This window comes from Antechinus flavipes, chromosome 6 (assembly GCF_016432865.1).
Source record: "Antechinus flavipes isolate AdamAnt ecotype Samford, QLD, Australia chromosome 6, AdamAnt_v2, whole genome shotgun sequence".
In the NCBI taxonomy this organism is placed as follows: domain Eukaryota; kingdom Metazoa; phylum Chordata; class Mammalia; order Dasyuromorphia; family Dasyuridae; genus Antechinus; species Antechinus flavipes.
In genome coordinates this window covers 240919514-240932703 of record NC_067403.1, presented here as the reverse complement: position 1 = coordinate 240932703, position 13190 = coordinate 240919514, and the positions used below count along the sequence as shown (strand labels likewise).

At 44.5% G+C, this 13190-nt stretch overlaps 1 protein-coding gene across 2 annotated transcripts in view; it reads left to right on the top strand.

Annotated features, from left to right (window-relative positions):
- The window catches only part of LRP4 (LDL receptor related protein 4), a 46901-nt gene extending 34320 nt beyond the window's left edge, over positions 1-12581 (top strand). Inside the window, exons 35-38 of one of the 2 annotated variants that reach the window (XM_051964305.1) lie at positions 1806-1893; positions 3769-3910; positions 5756-5821; positions 9785-9873. In XM_051964305.1, the coding sequence (XP_051820265.1) occupies positions 1806-1893; positions 3769-3910; positions 5756-5797 (272 nt within the window). In that variant the 3' untranslated portion in view covers positions 5798-5821; positions 9785-9873. Of the gene's footprint in view, positions 1-1805; positions 1894-3768; positions 3911-5755; positions 5822-9784 lie in introns of both variants that reach the window. The other variant, XM_051964304.1, reaches the window with a different exon arrangement.
- Positions 12582-13190: the final 609 nt, after the last annotated feature.

Here is a 13190-nt window from a genome sequence, read left to right as displayed (position 1 = left end):
CATAAATATGAACTCTTCTGATGAACTGAGGAAAACTTGTCTGCACTGATGCAGTATAATAGAAATTGAATCAAAAATAAAACGACAAACACCAAGATTTGTGATGGCTGCAAGAAAGGTAGTGTTAGAATATCAGAAAGAGACTACATAAATATGACTTCAGCCTCTCAATGTCTTTGTGACCCTGCACAAATCACTTCACTCTGCTTCAATTTCCTAATCTACTTTCCTCACTCTACCTCAATTTCCTAATCCCTTAAAATGGGAATAATAATAGCACTTACCTGGGCTTGTTGTGAGGATCAAATGAGATAATATTTATAAAGTGCTTAGCGCAGTATCTGACATATAGGAAATACTACATGATTTTGATTATTATTATTGTTGTTATTTTTCACTAGAATGATAAATTTTGGCCCTAGAGAAGAGCTAAGGAAATTTACATCCCTCCCTCCTTCCCTTAGAGAGGTGAGGAATAGTGAGTTGTACAAAATGGTTACTGTGGGGTTAGTTTCACTTAAGCATCTTTTTTTTTATCACAAAGGAAAGCTCCTTGGGTAGGGAGGTGTCAAAGGTGGAATATTTAGAACTGACTACTATGTGAAAACAAAAGACACCAGTAAAATTTAATTTAAATTTATAAAAATAATCTGAAAAGATAGCAGCTTTTCACATCTAGAGCCTGTTCTGCATTCATCAAGAGAAGGGAAGTCTGTTCTGTTATCTCTCCTCTTGGCGCAAAATTCATTATTATAATTGATCTACCTTCAAAAATGTTTTTATGTTTTTTCTTTATTTAGTTGTAATCATTATATATAGACTATTGGACCCACTTTCTTCCCTTTGTAACAGTTCACTTAAGTCTTCCCATGTTCTTCCGAACTTCCTAGCTACCCTTCTTTGAAGGGAAAAAATAGGGAAAAGGAGGTAAAGAAAAGTTGTGGACTTGAAAGAAGGATCTTTCCTCACCTTGGGGTGGGATAGAGGGAGGTCACTTGCCAGCGAGTTCCCAGAAATCCCCAAACTTTTTGTTTGAGATAAAGCAGCTGGATGCATCACTAACCCTGACTGCCTTAGGCAGAACATAGTGGTCCTTGCTTAGGGCTTCTGTGGGGGCAGGGAAGCCCAGTAATGATGCTCTTAACCTTTTTGACTTCATGTCTCCCTTGACACTCTGGTGAAGCCCATCGACCTCTTCTCAGAATGTTTTTAAATTAAATTAGAGGATTGCTTGAAGACCTCATTTGAGGACCTCTTGAGGCAGCCCATTCCAATTTGTGACAGCTCTAATGATGATGATGCTTTTTCTTCTATTAAGCCTAAAAATAAAGGAATGGATGAAGGAATAGACAAATAAATTATTGGAGGAAATGCTAAATTTTGATTAGAAGTCATTGAAAATAAAGGTGTATTTTTTTCTTATCAAATTTTCAGATCCTTCCCTCCTCCTCCCCAATCTATTCATAGACTCTGGAGGTCAGCATAAATCCAGGTTAAGAACCCATGGCCTAGTTGGATGTAGGGGCCAGAAAGGCCTGAGTATACATCCTGCTTCTGTGTGACATTGAGGATTTCATTTTTCTGAGCCTCAGTTTCCTCATGTCATATAATCATAGGTTTAGAGTTGGAAGGGACCTTAGGGACTCCTGCATTTCACATATCACACAGGTGATAAGATGAAGCGAGGATCAGAACTCAGGTTTTCTTCCTCCAAAACAACATCCTATCACCTGCATCTAGGGGTACCTGGAGTATCAGTCCTTAAAGAGCCACATCCATCATTTTCATTGATTATCCTTCTCTAGGGGAAGGGCTCCACGTCAGCTACGTGATTGGCGGCCTCCTCAGTATCCTGCTCATCTTGCTGCTCATTGCTGCTCTCATGCTGTACAGGTAACCCCAGGGCTCCACGCCCTCATGGCTTCTTAGCCATCCGTCCTCCTCCGTGGCTCCCCTTCCTTCTTCTCTCATGTCCTCCTGCCTTGACCCTGGCCAGACTCATCCCAAGTATTCCCACGCATGCATCCTTGCTCAGGGCAGCAGACAAAGCCATCAAGATATCAAATGGGTTTCCTTTATGACAGATGTACTTTTAACTCAATATTTAAAGACAGACGTCCCATGTTCAAATGCAGATGCTGACCGACCCTCAGGATCAGAAATGTAGAACTGAGAGGGTCCCTTTATAGCGAAGGAAATTAGTCACTTGACCTCTCAGCTTGTATCCACATAATCCACATAATAACAGAATCTAACTCACGCAGTTGTGAGGATCAGAGGAAATCATCTCTGTTATTTGAAGCAGCTTAGGTGGCTCAATAGATAAAGCTTGGACCCAATGTCAAGAACACTTGGATTTGATACTTATCCCAGACAAGCTGTGTCACCTGTTTGCCTCAGTTTCCCCATCTGTAAAAAGGGATGATAATAAGAATACCTACTGCCAGTGATACTTACCCCAGACAAGCTATGTCACCTGTTTGCCTCAGTTTCCCCATCTGTAAAAAGGGATGATAATAAGAGCACCTATTGCCAGTGATACTTATCCCAGACAAGCCATGTCACCTATTTGCCTCATTTTCCCCATCTATAAAATGGAGATGATAATAGAGCACCTATACTTATCCCAGACAAGCCATGTCACCTATTTGCTTCAGTTTCCCCATCTATAAAATGGGGATGATAACAGAGCACCTATTGCCAGTGATACTTATCCCAGACAAGCCATGGCACCTATTTGCCTCAGTTTCCCTATCTGTAAAAAGGAATGATAATAAGAGCACCTATTGCCAGGATTGTTGCAAGGATCAAATGAGATATATTTGTAAAGTCCTTTCTATACCTGAAAGTATGATAAATTTGATTGTCTCTGAGGTCCCTTCTAGCCATGGATCTGGGATTCTATATGAGACAAGTCACCAAGCTGCATTTGGTAAAATAGTGACTATGCTGAGGGAATAGCAGGTCTCCACAGAAACAATGTCCTCATGATCCCGCCCATCCTCACAAAAGTACAGACCACACCCCTCATCCCGAAATCTTTACCCAGAAACATCTCACTTCCCCTCTAAGCTGAACAAGCTCTCACCTGACTGGAAATGTGGCCTTCCTTCTTGGGTTCAGTCCTGCTTACACTCAACCACAGCTAGTATTTCTTCTTTTTTTTTTTCCTTTACTTTCTTTTCTTTTTACTTTATTTTGAATAATATTTTATTTTCCCCAATTACATATAAAAACAATTTTTTATATTTTTTTTATTTTGAGTTTCAAATTCTCTCCCTCTTTCTTTCTTCTCCCCCCCTCCCTAAGATGGCAAGCAATTTGATATAGAATATACATGTACAATCATGCAAAAACATTTCCATATTAGTCATGTTATAAAAGAAAACACAGTTCAAAAGGGGAAAAAAAGCAATGAAAAAAATAATAAAGTGAAAAAGTATGCTTTGATCTGCATTCAGACGCCATCAGTTCTTTCTCTGAGTATGGATAGCATTTTTCATCATAAATCCTTCAGGGTTGTCTTGCATCATTGCATTGCTGAGAATGGCTAAGTCATTCGTGGTTGACCATTGTACAGTATTGCTGTTACTCTGTACAGTGTCCTTCTGATTCTGCTCATTCACTTACTTTCTACAAACCTCAAAGTAATTTGGATTCATCTGCAGCCAGTATTTCTAAGCTTGTGACTCCATCAGCGACGACCGCCGAATTCAACCTTGACCTTTTTTTTTTTTTTCTTTCTTTCTTCTCCCCATCTTCCTGTAGACACAAAAAATCCAAATTTACCGATCCTGGCCTGGGGAACCTGACCTACAGCAATCCTTCTTACCGGACGTCCACTCAGGAAGTGAAGATCGAAACCATCCCCAAACCAGCCATGTATAATCAGCTCTGCTATAAGAAAGAGGTGAGCATCGAGGTTAATTCAACACACATTTAGTAACTGCTTTCTATGGGCCAAGTCCAATGCTAGGTTCAGGTGATACAAAGAAAAAAAGAAAATAATTCCTCTGTGAAATGAGAGCATTGGACTAGATGATCACTAAGTTCATTTAGGATCTTAGAAGGGTGAGCTTTTCTTTCCAGTATTTCCTTTGGTCTTTCAATTATTTCAAGACAGTCGATTCTGTGGAAATGCAGAGAGCATGAAATGTTAGAACCTTCTATTTTTGCCTTCTGTTTTTCTTCTTATCTGAGATCCTTTGGGTTTTTTGTTTCTTTTTAGAAAATTTATAAGTAGTTATATGTTTTTTTTTCAGATACTAGAAAATATATACACTAGAAAACACTGGAGGATTAGAATCAGTTATTAACAGATTGGGTGAAAAACAGTTGTTTTTTTTTTTTTTTTTCTCTGTCTCTGAGGGCACAAAGGAGAGATTTATAGACTTAGTATCAGGAAGACCTGAATTCAAATCCTACATCAGATACTTAACTGTGTGATCCTGAGCAAGTCATTTAATTTAATTTAATCTTAGTTTCTTCATCTATAAATTGGGAATGATATTAAGAGCACCCACTTTCCAGGATTGTTGGGAGTGTCAAATGTGTTAACATGTGTAAGGTGTTTTGTAAGCCTTTAAGGATCCATGGTTCCACGATAAAAAGTCCCCTGACTCTGGACTTTGGTGACTTATGGTTCAGGATCTGACTTCTTAAAAATTTTAGTATCCCTACAATCTGTCTGTCCTGTTGCAAGAGAATGTTTCTATGAGAAATCTGTCTGGAAGGGGCTATCCCAGGGTCTAAAGCCTCCAGAAATCTGCTTGAAAGGGCTGTCCTAGCACCTAAATCCTCTAGTAACCTGTCTGGAAAGGGCTATCTCAGAGTTTAAAACCTCCAGAAATTTGCCTGGAAGGGGCTATTCTAGGGTTTCAGGAACCATCCTGGAAAGAGCTATCTCAGGGCCTAAAGCTTCCAGGGCCCTCCCAAATGATAAATTATATTAACATAACATTCTTCTGCCCTTCTTGTACATGGATGACTTCAAATAGAACCCACTAACAATTATCCTGGAGTCTGGAGAGAATCCCTTGTTTAACATAGTAGTGGCAAAGTGTCCAATGGCTGGTTGTTATAGTCCAAGGATTCCATAACACCTTAAGCAGTCTGTTTCTCATCTGTAAAATGGGAATAATAACAGTACCCCCTCTCAGTGTTGATGTGAGAATCAAATTAAATCATATTTGTAAAGCATTATACAAAATCTAAAGTGCCACATAATTGTGGGCTATTATTATTATCTCATTTGAACATCATGATAACCCTGTAAAATAGGTACTGCGTTTATTATAACACTTATTTTACAGATGAGAAAATTGAGGCTTAATTGACATGTTCCCAGAGCTATTATCACCCCCATTTTGCAGGTAGGGAAACTGAAGCAAAAAAATTTTTTAATGACCTGCCAAGGTCAAAGTAGCTGAGATAAGATTTGAACTTGGGTCTTCCCAACTCCCAACTTTATTGGTCTATACACTGCCGCCACCTAGTGGCCATCAAATAAAAAGAAATATGGGGAGGAAGTTAGTTCAGTAAAACTAACCAATCCTGACCACGTGCAACATTGTGTATGCAGTATTACACCCTGCTTGTCCCCCACCTCCCCAAGAGAAAGAGGAGGAAATGGGACATCGAGGTCCCCGGAGATGGGGATCAGACACTTCTGAAGTTCCTGCAAATCTCAGATCAAAGAGGAAAGCCTTGTGACCCTCTCCCCCCCCCCCCCCTTATTTTTCCTTTTTCTTGTCAGCTCTCTCACCCTTCTGAGAGCCTTTCGCCCTTTCTCTTCTGATATCCTCCCACCTCTTCACGTCAGGTACTTGCTGCTAGGGCGTGTGTGTGTGCACTGTGTGGGATTATGTATGTACACGTGTGTGCACGTGCTTCTGGGGGCATTCAGCCCCTGGCTCCCTCCTAACTCGCTCAGTGTGGTTCTGGGATGAAGGCGCCAGGGCCTTGGGCCTGGGCCGCGTACTAATTTTGGCTTGTTCTGTGTGTGTGTGTGTGTGTGTGTGTGTGTGTGTGTGTGTGTCTGCCAAGTTGGGGAAGTGTCACACCAAAGTGCTTGTTCTTGAAATAGAGCAGCTGCTTCTCCATGGCTGGGAGGAAATGCAGTCAGGGGGGCACAGCCCAGACCTCGGCCTACTTTCTTTGGAGAGCAGTCGCCGTGTCCCTCACTAGTGGCTGCAGATTTTTTCCCGTCCCCCCGGAACGGGGACTGAGACTTCCTCATCTGCGGAACCTTTAGGTCTAGATCTCGAGTAGTTCCCGGATGCTTGGAAGGGAATCTGGGCTTTCAGGGCCAAATACAAAGAAATATGGGGAGGAACATCTAGGACCAACTCGATCACAATTCAGGCGAAGTCTATGGGTCGCAATAATAATACTTCCGTGGATGGTAGTCCTTCCCTGACTGGGATCGCAACCCATCAATCAAGCTGGATTCTCCAGATGTTGTCCACAAAAAATCTGCCTGTACCTGTCTCCCCTAGATCACGGGTTCTTAACTGGAGAGATTTGATGTGAGACTGAAATGAGAAAACAAGGCTTCCCAAGTAAAATTCTGTTAAATGTTAGCTATCATTATTCTTTGTTATAAGGAGAAGGGAGAAAAAAAGGAATAGTAATATGTAATGTTATCATTATTATCATTATTTTTTGTTATAAGGGAAAGGGAGAAAAAAGGAATATTAATATATGATATTAGCTATCATTATCATTATTCTTTGTCATAAGGGGAAGAGAGAAAAAAGGAATATTAATATGTAGATATAGATATAGATCTATGACCATATATGGATATAGATCAATCTGCTGCTAAGATAGAAATATAAAATAGATATGACCCTGCAAAGGAAAAAGATCATGTCTTTATTCTGACATCCTTGGTTTCCTTTGTAACCCCATGAATTTTATTTTATGTATTTAAAAACATTAGTCCGAGCAATCCTCAGATTGCAGGGGGCTCCAGTGTACCAAAAAAGTGAAGAAAGCCTGTTCTGGATCTCCAAATGCTTCAAGGGTAATCCCCCCGGCAACCCCTGGGCTACTAACCCCTGCATGGCTTCTTGAATTCTTGCTCTGAAATTTACCCTCCATGTGACTTCTACTCTGTGGGCCTCGGTTTCCTCGCCTGTGTAAGATTGGGCCTAGATGGACTCTGAAGTCCCTCGTATATGATGTTTTAGCTTTTCTTTCCATGATCAGTCAGCTCTGGCATTTCTGGGATGATTGTAATAATAGCTCATATTTATATGGCTCCTCGTGATGCCAAACTATCTTCACAACAGCCTGGGAGAAAGGAGAAAGAGATATTTATCAATAGCCAATAAATATTTATTCCTATGTGCCGGCCACTGTGCTAAAATGTTAGAAATTGGGGGGCGTTATGGCCAGAACTCTGAACTTGAAACAGAGGATTCTCACAAGGTCCTAAGTAAGTAGAATTGATAGAGACGATAGTTATCTAATTTAACAAGGTTCAGTATGATTGATCTGATCCTTCAAGGAGATGTTATGGGCCAAACTTGAAACAAGGTACTAAGTGGAATTGAGGAGACAATGGTTAAATCTAGTTTAGCATTGATTTAATGCTACAACAAATAATGGTTTCCTAGTGATAGAATGATGGGTTTGTCCTCAGTGTGGGACATATAAGGGAGAAGCTCTCAGGGCCAAAAGAGACAAGTGCAGTAGAAGCTATCGGAGGCTGAGACAGATTCATTCCATCATCCACCTTTGTGTGGCTGCAGGCTGAAATACAAACCTTTGGATTCTGGGAGATTCAGAAGCCAAAGAAGGCAGGCGGGAGCTCAAGCTCTCAAAACCAAGGAGAGAGATAGGCCTCCAGAAAACTAGCCAAGCCCCAAGTGAAGGAGATAAGACTTTGAAGGAGACAATAAAGGATTTGGACCTTAATCCCTGGCTGCACTTGTGGTGATTACTGAACTGAAACGAAGGCTGCTCCCAGAGATCCCAAGAAAACCTCAACATAGAACATTACATTTTAAAGAGAATATTACAGGGAGGAAAAAGGCAAAAAGCAATTCCTGCCCCCAGGGAGCTTCCAATTTAGTGAGGGAAACAATGAACAAACCAAGATGAACCCACAAGCTACATGTAGGAAAAACAGGAAATAATGAAGAAAGGGAAGACCCTAGAATTAAGAAGGCCTGAAGAAGGCTTAGGATTCTCTCTTTGTCCTCATTGTTTGATTGAAGAGATTGAGGTGAAGTGAGACTCAGCTAGACCTGAACCCTGAAATCTGGCTCCCCTCCAGCATCCTTCCCACTGTTCCAGGCAGCAGTCGGCTACCCGCAGGCCGGGCGCCAGGTCTTACCCTTTTTGGGTAGATGTACTTTCAGGCTTTAACAGATGAATCATTTATTATTAATAAAGAAACACTGGCTACTGCACTTGAAAATCTCATTGCCAGTCTATCACCTGTTAGCCAAAAGCCAAGATGATCACTTATATTTGGCATTTATCATAAACTGACAACATCTTAGAGCTCGGCAGGATCTTCCAGCATAGAATGCCTGGGATGGGAAGTGCAGTAGAACATAGAATGGGAAATGTCAGAGCTGGGAAGGATCTTGGAACATGGAATGTCAGAACTGGGAAGAACCTTGGAACGTGGAATGTCAGAGCTGGGAAGGACCTTGGAACATGGAACGTCAGAGCTGAGAGGGACCTTAAAAAAGGGAACGTCAGAGCTGGGTGGGACCTTAGAACAGGGAATGTCAGAGCTAGGATGGACCTTAGAACATGGAATATCAGAGCTGGGAGGGACCTTAGAACAGGGAATATCAGAGCTGGGAGGGACCTTAGAACAGGGAATGTCAAAGCTGGGAAGGACCTTGGAACATGGAAAGTCAGAGCTGAGAGGGACCTTAAAAAAGGGAATGTCAGAGCCGGGAATGACTTTAAAAAAGGGAATGTCAGAGCTGGGTGGGATCTTAGAACAGGGAATGTCAGAGCTGGTATGGACTTTAGAACAGGGAATGTCAGAGCTGGGAATGACCTTAAAAAAGGGAATGTCAGAGCTGGGTGGGACCTTAGAACAGGGAATGTCAGAGCTAGGATGGACCTTAGAACATGGAATATCAGAGCTGGGAGGGACCTTAGAACAGGGAATGTCAGAGCTGGGAAGGACCTTGGAACATGGAAAGTCAGAGCTGAGAGGGACCTTACAAAAGGGAATGTCAGAGCTAGGATGGACCTTAGAACATGGAATATCAGAGCTGGGAGGGACCTTAGAACAGGGAATGTCAGAGCTGGGAAGGGGGAGACCTTAGAACACAGAATGTTCAAGCTCTCACTTAGACCAACCCCTTCCCTTTATGAAGGAGGAAGGTGTAGTCTGATATGTATTAGAAAGTTCTGGATTCATAGTCAGTAGTCCTGGGTGGGAATCTCAGCTCCACCCTTCATCAGCTGTATAAAGGCCAGATCCCATCATCCCTTCGGGTCTCAATTTTCTCATTTGTGTCTCAGGACCTTTCCAGTTCTGAACACAGTGACACCACAGAACAACCCAGGCTCTCTGGGCCAGATTCCCCAGGGGGCTTGAGCCAGAACCAGGCCTAGAAGCGGGGAGTCAGCAGCATGAGCTGTCCCTTGTCCCCTCGGATGACTGCTGGGCATTTGGATGCCCTTTCCCACGTGTGTGATGAATTGGAGCTCACCCTTTTCTTTCCCAGCTTCCCCAAGTGCTCTTTTCCCCTTAGCCGGGTCCTGGCCAGAGAAGTGACCTTGTTGCTCTCTCCCTTCCCCCTAGACTGGGCCGGAGCACACCTACACCAAGGAGAAGATCAAGATTGTGGAGGGGATTTGCCTCCTGTCCGGCGGTGGCGACGATGCCGAGTGGGACGACCTAAAGCAGTTACGAGGCTCGAGGGGGGGTCTCCTCCTCCGGGACCACGTGTGCATGAAGACGGACACAGTGTCCATCCAGGCCAGCTCCGGCTCCTTGGACGACACAGAAACGGAACAACTTCTCCAGGAGGAGCTATCAGAGTGCAGTAGCGTCCACACCGCCACGGCCACCCCCGAGCGGCGCGGCTCACTGCCCGACACGGGCTGGAAACATGAACGCAAGCTCTCCACCGAGAGCCGGGTCTAAGTGCCTAGATTCCCCTCCTCCCCCCGGTGCTCCTCCCTCCCAGCCCTAGTGCTCACTTAAACGAGAGGCCCCGTCCCCTCCGGCCCTCCCTGTCCCTGTCCCCAGACTTCCCCACTGGAGCTGTTCTCACCATTGTCCACACTCGCCTCTGCACCAGAAATGATGCTTCGCCCGGACCACTGAGATCCAGACTTGGTCGCCGCTCCTGCCCTCTCTCACTCTCCTGGGAGCAGAGAGACTGACCCCTACCACAGCTCTCTGCAGCCGGGCCTGGTTTAACTCGTTCTTCAATGCAGATGTCCAGCCCACTCCCTTCCCTTAACACCCCGAGCTCATCCTCAGAGACCCTGGCTCGCCCGTCAGTGCCCATAGAGCTGTTCCTTGGTGGGCACTTGGCTGCCCGGCCAGTAGCTGGAGTAAGGTGGGAGGAGCGGGTGGAGGGAGACACTAAGGACAAGAGTGATGAGATAGGAATGGGTGAGGGGTGAAGAGACGGCAGATTTGGCCCAGCTGGTATGGGCATCCCGCCAGACCCCCAGTCTTTTGGAAATACAGAAATTTGGACAAATCCATTGCTGGCAACGGATGGTATCAGTAGGTCCCAAGAAGTCATCGATTAGGTCCCTAGAAGTCAGTCAGTAGTGATACTTGCAATTTCAGTTTTGATGCTATCTCTGGTTCTGCCTCGTGTGACCTCCCCCTCATTGGAGGTCTTTGAACAAAGGCCAGATGGCCACAGGATGTAGAGGGATTAGGCTATTAAGTAGGGGCTGGACTGGAGGGGCTCTTGGGACCCTTCCAGCTCTGAGATGTAAGGTTTCCAAGTCTCCAACCTCTCCTTTTTACCAGGACTTTGTTTTTGGTTCCATCTGCCTTCATGATCCTATGGGTGCCTGTCATGAATTCCCTGCTTACCAAACTTTTCCTGGTTCCATTACTGGTCAGAATCTTCTCCAGAGGAAGTGGGTCTTGGGGCAGTCTGTCAGGTCCCTGGGATGACTTGGGTACTTTGACCCTGCGGTGTCCATTGAGAAGAACCCAATGGATCTCTGTCCTGTCCTTTAAAAGTATCCTCTGGCCTTCTCCAAATGAACATTTCAGGAGATAACCAGAAGTCTCCCTGACTGGAAAGGTGGATCAGCTAGGGTGGAGCTTGCAGTAAAGTGCTGAGGAAGTTCCATCTCTGAAGTTCTCTCTAAACACCATGATTTAAGCCTGGAGCTGATGGGATGATAGTGAAAGACCTTATCTCATCACAGCTTTTCATGTTGGAGTGAATTAATTTAGCTGCCAGCCTAGAAGGCCATCCCCTGGCAGGTACCCATTCTCCCAGGAGGCATTGAGCCTCAATCTAGTGCCCGAGGGGCGGGATGCTGGCAGGTACATGGCACCACTACCCAACACCTCTCACTTCTGTCAGCTCTAGTCACATGGCATGGCTTTGTGGGAAGAGGGCCATCGGAAAGGGCAAGTTTTTTCCTGTTTTAAATAAAGGGCTGGGTAACAGGGATGGCTGCCCTCATCACCTCTTTGGTTCTGGGACCTGCCCCACTCTTTGGAGAAGTGGCAGACTATGACCCGGCTCTCTTCAGTTGGGACCAGGTACCCAAAAGGTGGGACAGCATTAGAAAGAACAGGACCAGGAGCCAGCATGTGAGGTCCTAGCAAACCATAGTAAGTGTCCTGATGACTTCAGCCTAGATCGTTGTTTAGGAGTCGAGTTTGGAAGGGGCTGGAGCATAGGGGACATCCCTAGTGGTCCTGCAGCCCAGCCAAGGAAGGGAGTTCTTTATCTGTCTTGGGAGAGAAGCGTCATAGAGGAGCTGGCAATTTCCCAACTTGAATAATTCCCATGACCTCCACCTTGTCTGACTTTGGCTCCCCACTACTCAACTATTGAGAACACAGGGACCAGGTTGGGCTAATTCTACCTTGGCCCAGGGTAGGCACATATTCCCTCAGTGTCCCCTCCCCTGGCTTGTTCCAAGAATAGGCCAGACAGACTGCATGGCCAGGACTGGAAGTCCTCTGAGTGTGGGAAACGGGGGCGGAATAAGGTGCCACAAAGGCGCTGGATTGCTCACCCATGTCATCCTCAACAGTGAAAGAATAAGGTTTCCAGTTCTGAAGGGGAGGAAACTTTTGATTGTTTTGGGGGGAAGGGGAGTGAGGAAACAGGTCCCAGGAAAAGAGAAAGATCTCATTGCACTTGGTCTGTGCAGAATGTAGAGAGAACATATTTGATGAATTATCTATTTGAGCACTGATTTACTATGTAAAAAGCAAAAAATCTCTTTGTCCTAAGCTAATGGAAGCAATTCTCCTGCGCTCATGTGTAATGGTTTTAACGTTACTCACTGGAGAGATTGGACTTTCTGGAGTTATTTAACCACTATGTTCAGTATTTTAGGAATTTATGATAATTTAATATAAATTTAGCTTTTCTTAATCACCTTGCCTGCCTTGGAGTCATGACTGATGCTCCCACAGCCTTTCTCTTCCCCTCTTCCCCCTTCCCCACCCCAGGGCAGATCCTTGCTTTGGAGAACTTTTTAAAGAACCCCCCTGGGTTTGAGGTGAGCAAAAGGAAAAAGGGGCCTTTGGGGCTAAGATTCCACTTCAAACTGTAGCCTCATGGGACTGGGATGGATGTGGCGTCAAGAAGACCAGGGTGAATCCTGCCTCAGATGTGACCACGGGTTAATGTCTCTGAATGAGATCAAGAAGGAAAAGTCATTTATTAAGGGTTTAGTATGTGCCAGGCACTGAGGATATAAAGAAAAGCAAACATAGCCCTCACCCTCAAGAAGCTTGTGTTCAAATAGAAGTCAGCCTGTATGGGCCAGTAGTGGTCTGGAGGAGACTTTTCCCTTTCTATGGTAGCTAATTGACTTCTCCTTTCCAATTATGGGACTTGATTCCAGCCATAGAGAAGGGGGCATAGGGATGGGGAGGGTGCCAGAAAATTGCCTGGGAAGTAGTGATGGATCTGGGTTCAGCCTTCATATGATGAATGCTTACCAGTCATCAGAAGCCCACGGGTTCAAGGAGGGAGCTTGAG